Here is a 13604-nt window from a genome sequence, read left to right as displayed (position 1 = left end):
TATTGTATTCTGGTTCTTATCTTTATAGCTCAGTACTCAAGATATTCTCCCTAGTTTTTCCTAGCAATAGAATCATTTCATCTTTCACCTGTTCTTTGGGTAAAGTAGCAGGGTGTGATATTCATATCTTCTTAAAGAAATTAAGACATTAGGTGAATGTACCTTTATCATTTTTCTGAATCCATCTCTGATTCTCAATTTGCTTTTTCTGCCCATTTTCATGTCTTGTCTTCCTTTAGATCTTTCCCCGAGCCTGCAGGAAGATGTCCATCAAAGGGAATGAAGTGCATTTCATTAGTTACTTATTCTCGTGGTAGTCCTTCTCAGCCTTTAGTAGCTCATGAACAGCCTTAATTGACTTCTTATTTCATGTAATGTATTTCATGTCTCATACAAGCTAGGACTCACATCCTCACTCTAGTTGGAGAAACTATATCTTTGTATAATTGGGAGTAATATTTTAATGGTTCAAATCATTGGTGGCATATAAAATATAGGACTCACTGCTTTAGTGAGATAAGTAGATGACTCATGTCTAACAATACATAACTCTCGCACAATTCAGTCTGCCATTTCATGAGCCTCACTGTCATCCAATTGCACATTTGCCTCCCCATTGCAGCATTTGTAATTTAAAAAAATCCTGAAGAGCTGAAGTCAGGTGATAATATTACAACCCTCTTCTTTCTCATGTTAATAGCTGTGTGTGTCATGCTACATTCAAGAGAGTCTTACCAGCACAGGGCAACAGGGAAACTATTATGTAGTATGCATCATTAATGCCTGTGTAGAAATAGAATTCTTCATTTCTTCATATGAATATGAGTTTTACCAGCTTTTGTTATTCAATAATATATTGCAATTTGTGAGAAGATTTGACAATGACTAGCATAGATAGTATATGATTGCAATACCACATGAATGATAACTGATTAGGAACAGATGTTGTCTGGTTAATTAATCCTTATAACGAGAGATAGATATTTTTATGCCTAATGGATGATGGAAAAAATTTCTTAAGTTGAAGTTGTTTCTGACTACCCAGTAGTTTCCTTCTGCTCTTACACACTTGATTGAAAAATTTACTTTCTGATGATGATATCTTGCATATAAGCTAATTCTGTTCTCTTTGCATGTAGGGTTTGATACCAGTATTTTGCCAATTTGCAAGGATTCACTTGGCTGGATGTTTAATAGACTTGACACAAACTACGACCTGCTATTGGACCAGTCAGAGCTTGGCAGCATTTACCTTGATAAGAATGAGCATTGCACCAAGGCGTTCTTCAACTCTTGTGATACATACAAGGACAGTTTGATATCTAACAATGAATGGTGCTACTGCTTCCAGAGACAGCAAGGTAAAAGATGAGGTTTCTGTGATGGAATTAGTTGGCCTGCATTTCAAATTTTATCTTTTCCCTCATAATAATAAAATATTAACACTACTCAGTGCTTCACTCATTTTAGTAATTTTTCCAATTTGAATGCTTAATGAAAGAACAAATAGGCACTATACTGAACAAAATAATTGTGCTAAAGATACAAATATTCTAAACAAGATGGAAAATAGTAATTAATATTTTATATTAATGTATTTCATTATAGTTCCCATTATGAACCAGCAAGCAGCACATAGAAATATGAGAACATAGATATTAAAAGTAATCATTGAAATTAATTTGCTATCTGCTTTGCCCACAGAGTAAAATAAATGGGGATTTTATCACTATACTGTGGAGTTTTAGTGTTCCATTTTGTGATCTTATTAAATGAGTTGCATGAACCACAGCATTCACTGTGAAGTTATTTTTACTCATTTTATTTTCAAAATTACTTAGTCTTTCAATCTTCCCAAAGTAGTTTAGCTTGTTAAAAATTTGCTAGTAAAAGAATATTCTAAAATCTGAAAGAACTGAGACACAGGAAAAAGCAATTGCATTCTTTGTACACCTTTTAAAATAAATTATGCATTTTAATTAAAATAAAATCATATCATATATTCCTTTTTTTTTTTTTTTTAGTTTTTCAACCCCTCCAAGACACCCCTTCCAGTACTTCTAAATTTAGGATTTTACTTCCAGAATGAATGTTATACATTAAACACACACAGGGGAAAGTACCTAAACGTGCTCACATTATGTTCCGTATGTGGAAAACTAAGGAATCATTATGAGAGTGCTAATGGAGTAAACTGAAAATAAGGTTGATATGGTAGAGCTAGTACTGAAAGCACTTTCTAAACTTGATGACAGCATAAAGAATGGACAAGGTTTTTAAACTATAGAAATTATTAACATACCTCATGTGAAATTATAAAAAGTGCTTTGCTAACTCAATCATGTACGTTTAGTAATAGTTCAAAAATTAGGGAGGAAATAATTGCCTACACATTGATAAGAAGTGAATCAAATGCAGGTTTAGCTCAGAAGAGGTCTTACCTAACTGTAAATCACTTTAAGTAAAAAAATAAATAAATAAAAAATTGGGTGACTGAGGAAGTCAGGAGATTCTGAAAGGATCTAGGAGCAAGAAAACCATAATGTAAAATATTTTCTTTAATAAAAATATCTAATTTCAATGAAAAAAGCCAAAAAAATGCAAAACTGAATTGCTTCATTAAATGTTTTAAATTGCACACTTTATCAATTCACATTGCTGACTTGATTACATATGCACTTTATGTAATGAGGCACTCCCTCACATGACATTCTCGTCATTGATACTAGTACACTTCAAAGAGTAAGATACAAATTCAAGTAATTATGATTAAAATGTGCTCGCTCATATTTTTCCATTCTTTTAACATTTGTCATTTTGGTTTCGTTATTTGTTATGTCTTTCGTGTTCATTAATGAACATTGAAAAATACACATAAATGAACATACATGTGTATTCTACAAAGCTGACTTCATTGAGCCTGAGGGTGATTGGTGGATATGCTGGTCCAAAAATGGGTAATGGAATATTTAAGATTGTATGAAAGTATGTTTGAATTTAAAGCAGTAAATATTTAGCTTGAAAGATAATACATATTTTAAAAACTCAGTCAAACGTGGCTATGATTTCAGGTACACTTAAGCAAAAATTTCCATATTTCTGGTGTGAAAATAAAGGAATTCCTTTCTCCTTTACAGTACATTAAAGAATTCTTTTTAGTAAAATTAGAAAGTTTAGCTAATGCCATAGCAGTAAGTTCATGAGACAAAAAGTTTTATGGGATATACTAGTATATCTTAATGTATATTCTTTATTTTAAGGAGAAGTTCAGTTGCATCAATTTAAAGATAAACTACCATCAAGTAGTTATTTAGCTTCTAAAAACAAATTATTGTTTCTCACTTTTAATTTCTTTGATAGGATATTTTAGGCTTCACGTACTGACATTGAACATATACAGCTTATGCATGTTATTTTCTTTCTTCTTACTATACCTTTTAATAATTGATTTACTTTGCAATTTTCAGAGTAAACAATTTTAAAAAATTTGAATTGTATTATGTATTTCCCCCTTGTTCCTGGAAGCATGCAGTGAAGAAAAATAAGAATTATTTTGACATTTTATTATCCTTTGACAGCTATAATACTTTTTTGGTCTCTATCTCAAAGACAAAAATCGTTCATTTTTTTTTCTGGTGACATTTGCTTATATTTTGAGTAAGTATTTTAATGCTAAATTTCAATAACACCTAATGCATTGCACCTATATAGAATATTCAAAGTTTCTACGTATGTGTTCACTTAAATCATTGATTGTAAATATTAACACACATGATATATACTTACAAATTGGCTTTAGTCCGATAGGATTTGAAACATGACCTAAAATTTATATTATATTCCTTTTTAAAAGTTACTTACACATTTGGAAACTAGAAAGACCAAAATATGATAGTAACATTAAACAGTAACACAATGGATACATTTTCACTATTACTGTGGAAAAGTAGTATATTTTTCATAGAATGTTTTATAATGAAAAACCATTTTTTTCTGTTATCCTCTGACCTATCTTAAATGAGAGGGAAATAAGTTAGTTCTTTGGTGAGCAATCAACTGGATTTATATGGAGGACCTTTTACATGCCGAAAAGGAAGTATATTCCATCATCTATAACTATGTTATTTTCGTTTTCATCGAATTTTGGTCACTCCAAGAAATATCAGAAAGAACTACCATAGCTAGAGCTTGCTAAACTGTTATACTCTGTCATGAATCTATAAGTAGATATTTCTTTGTATGTCTATCATGATATATCCACACATATGTATCCACATGAAGCCATGACAACAGACGGATAGCATGACTCTGTTTTATCGTGATGAAAACCTTGCTTGAGGCTGATGGCGCACAAGTGCACTGTTTGCTTTAGAACATCCTTGAAGTACTGTATTTAATGTCCTTGCAGACCCACCTTGCCACACTGAGCTCAGCAACATTCAGAAACGACAAGGGATAAAGAAGCTCCTAGGTGAGTCACAGCTCATTCTTCTGAAACTTTTATTGCTTATATAAATAACCCCAGGGAAACAGCAACATAAAATCAATATTAATCCAACAAAGACAGACTGCATGAAATTTTATCAGCAGAATTTATGAACTTTTGGAGAGCCATTGAACTTACTTTTATTACCTCACCAATTGAAGAATATAATGTCTGTTTTACTGCTCTAATATCATGTTCATATTTTGAAAGGTTTTAAGTACTAAATTTAAGAATCAGCAGAAGTGTCTATTTATGCATTGAACATTTAAGAATTGATGTGACTACCTATATGAAATGTAGTCAACTCATTGCATACAAGAGTGAAAGTATTATAAGAGAGAAATCTGAGCAGCATTTTTGTGGTTTTCATTAGCAAGTTTCATCAGTAGCTTTTAGTAAGTAAATGTTGATATGTAAGATAGCAGATAGATATAGATATCTTACACTATAGTTCATATTTCATATATTATGTCCCTTATATCAATATTTCATTGTTAATATTATATTTATCATAATTATTATATTATAATTGCTATTTACACTTTAATATATATATATCAATATATTTATCAAAATTTCATACATTTTATTCCAAACATATTTTCTACTCCTTGTAGTCCCCCAGATCCACTTTTCCTCTTTTTCCCATTAAAAAAAAGAGCAGGTTTCCCAGTGATGTCAACCTAACATGGCAGAACAACTTACAAAAAAATCTAGACACAAACCCTCTTATGAAGGCTGGACAAAGCAACCTAGTATAGGTGAAAGGTTCCCAATCATAGTCAAAAGAGTCAGAGATGTGCTCCATTCCCACTCTGAGGAGTCCTACAAGAACACCAAGCTATAGAACCAAAATGTATATGCAGAGGACCTTGCTCAGACACACACAGGGTCCATGATTGTCACTTCCATATCTGTTAGCTCCTATGAGCCCAGCTTAGTCGATTCTGTGGGTTATTTTATCGGTCTCTACCCCCTAGCCCTCTGGCTCATACAATCCTTTCTCTTCCCTTTTCTGCACAGTTCCTAGGCTCTGCCTAGTGTTTGCCTGTGGGTCTCCCATCTGTTGTTGGATGAAGACCCTCTGATGACAGTTTGGCTAGGCACCAATTCATTATCAGAATATCATTAGGGATCATTTCCTTGACATTTTTTTCTCTAGTCATATTTCTATCTTGGGTCTCTGGGCTGCCCAGCATTTGATTTATGGCCATCCAGGTTAGACCATGTGTGGGCTAACTCTCATATATGACTCTCAAGTTGAAACAGGCATTGGCATTGGTTGGCCACTCCTACAAGTTCTTTGCCACCATTATCCCACTACATTCAGCAGGCATGATAGATTGATGTCCCTGTGCTAGTGCTACTGCTGGGATGCTTGCCTACATAGAGATGATTGCTGATTGGTGCTACATACCCTTACTTACTAGCAAACTTCAGTAGGGTCACATTTCTAGATTCTAGGGAGTTTTCACTGCACTAGATTCTACAAATGCCCCCAAATAAATTATTTTGACATAAATATATCATATAAAGCTTTTAAGATGTAAAATTAGCCTACAGTTATAAACAGAAAACAATGTTCATATTTCCTATATATATTAGATACACCTTAACCAAAAAAATCCATGATGATTTGTTCATCATAAAACATATAAAAGAATAAGCAGAAAAAAAAAACAGAAAACACCTGATTGTGGAGTATTTGTCAAGAACTTTTGTTGGAACAAGTAAATTTTCAAGAAATGTTAGTTTCTACAAATAAGAGTAGCTCTTTTCCTAGCATTCAGTAACTAGAGCTTTAGTTTAAGGGGTGTGGTTTATGTAACAGTGAAAGCCAAAAAAGCTAAATGTTTTATATTTTTCAAACAGAGAAGATATTACAGAAGCATGTTAACAATATATAATGGCAATACAGACAGAGAAATTCACACACACACACACACACACACACACACACATGTAGGAAGGACATTGTACTGTGTGCCCTATTTCAATTCTAAAATAAAAGACAGTGTAAATAAAATGGAGAAGGAGTTCAGCTGACATAAACAAAGTAACAAACTATCTTGTAAAGAAAAAGCTTGAAATGGAATAACTTTGCAATATATGAATAAAAATTTTGGAAAATGAAACAGGGGTTTGTTTATAATGAGGCAGTTGAGAGTCATATGCTGTGCTAAGTGATCTGAAATAGTTAATATAAGCATAGATCCAGTCATGTTATAATTCTTTAGGACATTAATATACAATGATTGACTAATAAATATAGCTTATTAATAAATTACTTTTGTATTTGTGTGTGTAACCATGCATTTCACAGGACAGTACATCCCACTCTGTGATGAAGATGGTTTCTACAAGCCAACACAATGCCATGGCAGTGTAGGGCAGTGCTGGTGTGTTGACAGATATGGAAATGAGGTCGTGGGATCTAGAATAAATGGTGTTGCAGATTGTGGTAAGAGAAATTTCCTAACATGCATATGTGCTAAAGGCTCAGGAACTTATTTAAACATTTAATAGAGGCAAGCCCTATTCTGATTTTAGAATATGTGGAATATATATGAATGTTGGGAGCAAAAATAATACTTGGTCTTTGCATATTTTTAAGTTGTATGGTAGCAATAAAAAATATACGAAACACATATTTGAAATTTTAGAGACTAATGATTACAAACTGAGTTTCAATTCCTACTTCAGCTCAAAATGTCTGTCAGAAGCAGATATTTTCATTAATGAGATGCTATAAAATATAAGTCTATACCCTAACAAAATACAACTTCAAGTCTGAGAATTCCAACAAAGTAGACTAACATGCTACAGTTTTCCTTATGTTTATCTATAAAAACATTTATTATTGTCAGTTTTAGTTGATGTTCTAATACTTGTGAACATGTATTTTATGTGACTTTGTAAAAGACTATATAAGAAATTAGTATCATATGTATATAAAAGTTTTCAATTTACATAAAAAATGTTCTCTAGAAACCAAGATTCAAATCATGTTTGTGTTTCTGCTCCATAAATAATTACCTATAAAACAACAAAATTTCTTAATTATGTTATCCCCCCAAAACTCAAATGACGGGTTGAATACAAACCATCCCCATCAGGATATTATGTTGAAATATTTGTTCCCCAAATCATGAAGCTATTTGGGAGCTTAGGAGTCTTTGGAATGTGGAGTGTAGTGGACATTGTTGGTTTGAGCCTGTGTCAGTTTGATGTGGATTCCTTCTTTCCGGATTGCCATGTAAGATGCACCTGCCATAAATTCCAAATCTACTTGCATTTTTTCCAGCTGTTATTGTCACTCCAGTCACCATGTTTCCCTGATATAATGGACCATATGCTTTAAAATTTAGCCCCAATTAAACTTTACTGAATTTCCTCATGTTTGGCAGGCACTAGGTCATAGAAAAGAGACAAGTAATTACTAAAAACATTCCCATAAAGCAGATCTAATGGGTATTCTTTTCACCAATATTAATAAACGTCATGAAAATTAAGTACTTAGTGACGACTTACTTGCCTCTCTTGTGTAATTTTTGTAAATTTGTCTCTCTTATGTAATTAACGTAACAAAGATTACTTAAGAAGAAATAAATAGTAAACAATAATACATAATCTTACATAATTTTCACTCCCTGTCTTGCATTTATTTATTCTATAACATTTTCAGAGCTTGATTTTTATGCTGAGATATTGCCTATAGAGTCAAAGCAGTGGCTAGGGTTAAATACTTACCTGACACAATATTAAAAACTAGAGCATGTGCCTTTATAATGTATATCTAAAAATCTTTGCATAATTAATGGCTTCATCTACCTGTGATATCAGCAATGGGTAAATTATTTTAATTTGTATCCTACCAATGAAAATTACATGAACAATTTAATTTAAATTTATTTTGTGAATCTTTACTCCTGGCTTTTCTTATAGTGGTGCAACTATAATATATAAGAATATGGAATTTAAGATCTGTATTCTTCACATAAAATGGTAATTTCACTATGCTGTGAAAGCAACCAATTCACAACCATCTAAATAAACTAATAGGGTTTATAAGAATTAAGAATAAAATACTGCATAATTTGAGGGCTTAATATTCATTACAGTTATGATGAGAGGTGTGAATTGTAATCTCAAAATATTAGTAGTTAATTCTAAGTTAATATGAATATTAATTTTCTGTTGCTCTAAATAACAGACAAAAATGAATCCATTAAGCTGCTGGCTTAATAAACACAAGTTTATCATCATTCAATTTTGTCTTACACATTCCAACACATCTCACTAAACTGCATCATTAGTTTAGCATGCTATCGCTATTTCTAGAGGCTTTCTAGAAAAGTCGATGTCTTTGCCTGTTTTATTTTATAGAGTTTATCATGTTCTTTGGATCATATACCCTTGCTTCCAAAGTCAACATACAACCTTTGCAACTGTTTGCTATTCTTCTGTAATTATATGTCTAAATTGCACATTCCTACGAAAAATACTTGATTAAAGGGAACAAAATAATAGTGAAATCAATCCAAACACTATTCGGTCTCAATGTAACTAACTGAATAATGCTTTTAAAGTTACCATTTAATATCAAGTAGCATATATATTTGATTTTAAAATTTAGGTAGTATATATTTTGATAAGGCAATTGTTTCACCTCTTGCTTATAGGAGCAATTTTAATTAATATATAATATTCATAATCTGATATGATATTCTAAGAACCTTGGGTTGAGATCAAATTTACTAAACTAGAAATTTTACAGGCCACAGTGCTCTCAGCATACACATCTTAACGTGTGAGTTTTAGCATAAAACAAGCTTCCCAAGGATAGATTTTCCTCTTATCTTCATTGAGCAAAATAGTAAATATAAATTTGTTAAACTTTGCCATTTTTATTATTTTATGTGACTCAGAATCATTTCATTGTGTACTGGTATAAATATGGTACTTGCTTTTTAGCTATAGACTTTGAGATATCTGGAGACTTTGCAAGTGGAGATTTTCGTGAATGGACTGATGATGAAGGTGAAGAAGATGACATTATGAATGATAAGGATGATATTGAAGATGATGATGAAGATGAAGGGGATGATGATGATGATGGGGATGACCATGATGGATATATCTGACCAGTGACAACTAATGTCAATGAATTCTACATTTTTAATATTTACAATAATAATAGCATATTGAGAATTTCCTTCTTATCCCTAAACAAAGTGATTCTAAACCCGACATATATTTTGTATAATTATTTCAAATATTGAAGCTAAAATCATAGAACTTTATGTTTAAATTAGAATTATTTAGTTTCAGTTTTCATATGCCTTAGAAAAAAAGGAAACACATATGGGTTGCAGCCTGAATATAAAAGTTGTAAAGATTACTGTAACAAAATTTCATAAGAAAATACAGACAAACAAAATAACAATGAATGTGTGCTTGGGATCCTGTGTGTTGCTTTTAATGACAGATTTTATAAGTTAAATTTATGGTAGCTTGCTAATGACATGAACCACAATAATTTCATCAATTAATTCCTAATGTAGATTTCAATTCAAACTTAACATCTTCCCAAACTAATGGTTGGCATATTAAGAAAAATGGCTCATGGTAAAATGGAATGGTTATCATTTTAATTATGAAATTATTCTGGGTATTATTAGATATTACATGCAATGCAATGTGTGGTAATCCTTGGGTGCTGAAAGATAAAACCTTAGTCTTTCTTTCTACTTTGTAATTTTAATGGCATTGCTTATCAGGTAGAATTTTAAAAATATTCCTAGACATACTCATTTCTAGATTTCTCTCTCTGACTAGTAATTACGTATAGAATTTCAGTTAGAAAGAAACAGACTCATTTCAATAACTGTTCCGTTAAATATATTTTATTTGCACCAAGGTCAATTTCGAAACCATGGACTCTCAGTTTCAGTTTTCATTTTCTATGAGATTTTGCATTTGATCTTGGAATCATGCCATTTTTTTAGTGGTACTAAAGTTAGAGACCGTGTTGTATGGTGCCTTGCAAAAATAGAAATAGAAAGGGTTAGCATGTATATCAGTATAAGAGACTAGGCAATGTGTAAGCACACACAATTAACAAATTATTGATATTAAAATACTGCTGACATGAAGAAAAATGGAATATGTTTCTTTCTTTTTTTCTATTGTTACATAATACCATATGGACTTGTTTATAATTATTGTGAAGAATAGCATTTAAGATTAACTGTACCAAAAGTTACTTTGTTCACTATACATCAGTTAGCATGTTAATTGTGTAGATATTTTGACATACCACCACCTTTGGGTATATCAGACCAATAGTTTTGTGCTCATAATAGAAGTGGGAAAACTTGTTGAAATTTACACATTGGTATCTTTCACTTCAACATTGAATTTACAGATTTCCTGGAATATTATTCATAAGAACACAAATTTGGTGAACTCTTGCCATTTAATTTATATACAAGAAATAAAAACTTTAATCTTGAACTTACATAATATTTAAGCTATAATGTATTTTCTTTTTTATTGTTTATGTATAGTTTACGAAATAAAGAATCTTGTAACCAAAGTAAACAGTTCTTTAATGATTTTCTGGGATATATATAATAGCATGAAGAGTTTTTCATTTATTCCTTAACTCTACAAAATAACATGCCACACCAGAGTCAAGAAATATTTCTGAGTTTACTTTTACAGTTTGTAAATCTGAGTTGTTATTGTATTAAGTACAATAAGATTATCTTTCTTTGTTGGTTCATTTTAACCCGTTTATTTGTCAAAATATTGCAAAATAAATACTTTTCTTTCCAAAAGAATAGCATTTCAAATCTTATTTGGGTCAAATATTTCTTAAAATACTTAACTAGATTTCTATAGTAAAAATGTAAATGAAGAATGATTGAATTTGTCTATTCAACAAATGTGCATGAATCATAAAAATATAACTTGAGATCATCACAAAAGTACATAAAGCAAATTACATCAGATGTTTTACTTAATACCATGATCTTATAGTGAAGCTTTCATAGTATCATTCAGGCTTCCAGGAAGGCAACTAATATAACAGTGAATTCAAATGAAAACAATACTGTATATAGTATAAAGCTTAATAGTATAGAATTTTTTATGATTAAAAGTCTCTATGTTCTATCTCCACTTTAACAAATGTGCCGAACTTAACAAACTTCAGATAAATTCTTTGTATAAATATATTTTAATGTACATGTTAAAAGTTTTTTTTTATAGCAGGTCGTAAGTGCTTTGACCAACATACAATTCACTTTGCCTCTGTTAACTCAGTACAGTAATACCTGGACCTTTTTTCCCAAATGTGATGTTTGTATTAAAACAGCCACTATTCTAATAGTGCAGATTTATCAGTGAATAAAATAATCATGTTGATGAAATTCTAAATATGAATGTTGGACAATATACATATATTTCTAGTTCATAAATGATATAGTTACATTTTCTACTATAATTCATCAACAATTTTATTTTACAGATTTAAGTGAAGAAGAAATGTTGAACTTCAATAAAATTCTTCCATTCTGATTTATAGGATTAAGGAATAATCTTTAGCTAGAAGATAGAATTAACTTAAAGTTTTATTGTGCTTTAAGCTGAATTCTGATTTATTAGCAGGAAAGCAAAATAAGATAATATTTTGATCTCCATTTTATGGCATTATTTTTCAAAGCACAGCAGATCAAAAAACATGTGACAGTTTTAACTGCAACCAGTCAAATATTAAACATTGAAGAAACTGATATGAAGCATTCAATGAAAATATTCAATGTTTCTGGTACATCACAAATCTACAAATTAGCAAATAGTGGGATAGTATGGTGTGGTTCTGTGTGTGTGTGTATTTGTGTGTGTATCAGTCAAAATGATTTGTCAAGGTATGGTCTAGAGGATAAAAATTAGTGAGATATCTGCCATTCATTTCATAAAATCAAATCCATTCATTATAAAAATATTATGGTTAATCAATAAAACAGATACTAAGAGAGCTTGTTCCCTGAATTCATTTCACAGTATTTCTCATGAAGCTAAAGAAGATATTAAATACAGCTCACGATTATTAATTCATTTGTTCTGCTTATAGCATATAGGGTAATCAGTTTAAGAGAATTGCATACATTAACTCATACCATGTAGCAAATGTTTTGATGACTTGTTTCTTATAAAATTAATACTGCCTCAGTTGTGTGCAGTTAATATGGTGCTGTACACAGATCACTTTTTCAAGATGGCTCATGTTCATGGGGGAAAAATAAACCTAAAGCAAACCAGAGCATGAATGTTCAAAGTTCTGAGAATTAGCAACTTGCGTCCCTTACCTTAGCTGGGACATTAATAGTAGTTAACTCAAGACACAGGAATACCGAAGAACAGTGAGCAGGAAAAATGTAGGAATCAGAGGATGAGAAAGGAGTGCTATGAAATATTGTCCTCTGGAAATGACATGGCTGTTGAACAAAGGGACTAGCAGAAATTTCGGTTACCTCCACAGTACCCACATCAGTTCATGTCAATTAAATATTCCAGTAGATAGGTCACAGGGGGTCCCTTAGCAAAGGGACTAATGCTTGGCAATAGCTGCTGATGAAAGGACATTCACCTTGCTTTATGTTAAGTCAGTGGACTACCCTATAACATATTCATAAGGGCAATACAAATTGAACTCATTGGATCAAAAAACAACAAAAGAGGGGATAAACTGGAGGTTGAAGTTAGCATATATTGAAGGAACCAAGGGGAGTTGAGGGAAGGTGGAAGGGTGTTTGGAGGCAATATGATCAAGGACCATTTTATATACATGAAATTTTCAAGAATGAAATAAAATCATATACTGTGGAGTTGATATTAAGATACAATATAAAATAAAAGTATTCATCAACTTTTATTTATTATATGTATTATTTGGACAAGCATCAACATAATAGTTGACAAGTTAGAGGAGGTAACACAGAACAAGAGAATGTACATGATGGTAGAAAAATCGTAACTATATATACAGTCCAATGATTTAGACTACATACCGCTCTATATGTACATTTGTTCCCATTTGCCGCAGGAGTTT

General features: G+C 31.4%; 1 protein-coding gene across 4 annotated transcripts in view; it reads left to right on the top strand.

Annotated features, from left to right (window-relative positions):
• Positions 1–11331, top strand: part of Spock3 (SPARC (osteonectin), cwcv and kazal like domains proteoglycan 3) — a 383461-nt gene extending 372130 nt beyond the window's left edge. For all 4 annotated transcript variants that reach the window (XM_032918963.1, XM_032918962.1, XM_032918964.1 and 1 more), the window contains 4 exons: positions 1140–1361; positions 4409–4471; positions 6810–6947; positions 9461–11331. In XM_032918963.1, coding sequence (XP_032774854.1) covers positions 1140–1361; positions 4409–4471; positions 6810–6947; positions 9461–9630 — 593 coding nt within the window. In that variant the 3' untranslated portion in view covers positions 9631–11331. The remainder of the gene's footprint in view (positions 1–1139; positions 1362–4408; positions 4472–6809; positions 6948–9460) is intronic.
• The last annotated feature ends 2273 nt before the right edge of the window (positions 11332–13604 follow it).

This window comes from Rattus rattus, chromosome 13, assembly GCF_011064425.1.
Source record: "Rattus rattus isolate New Zealand chromosome 13, Rrattus_CSIRO_v1, whole genome shotgun sequence".
Taxonomy (NCBI): Eukaryota; Metazoa; Chordata; class Mammalia; order Rodentia; family Muridae; genus Rattus; species Rattus rattus.
This window is presented reverse-complemented; position numbering and strand designations above follow the sequence as displayed.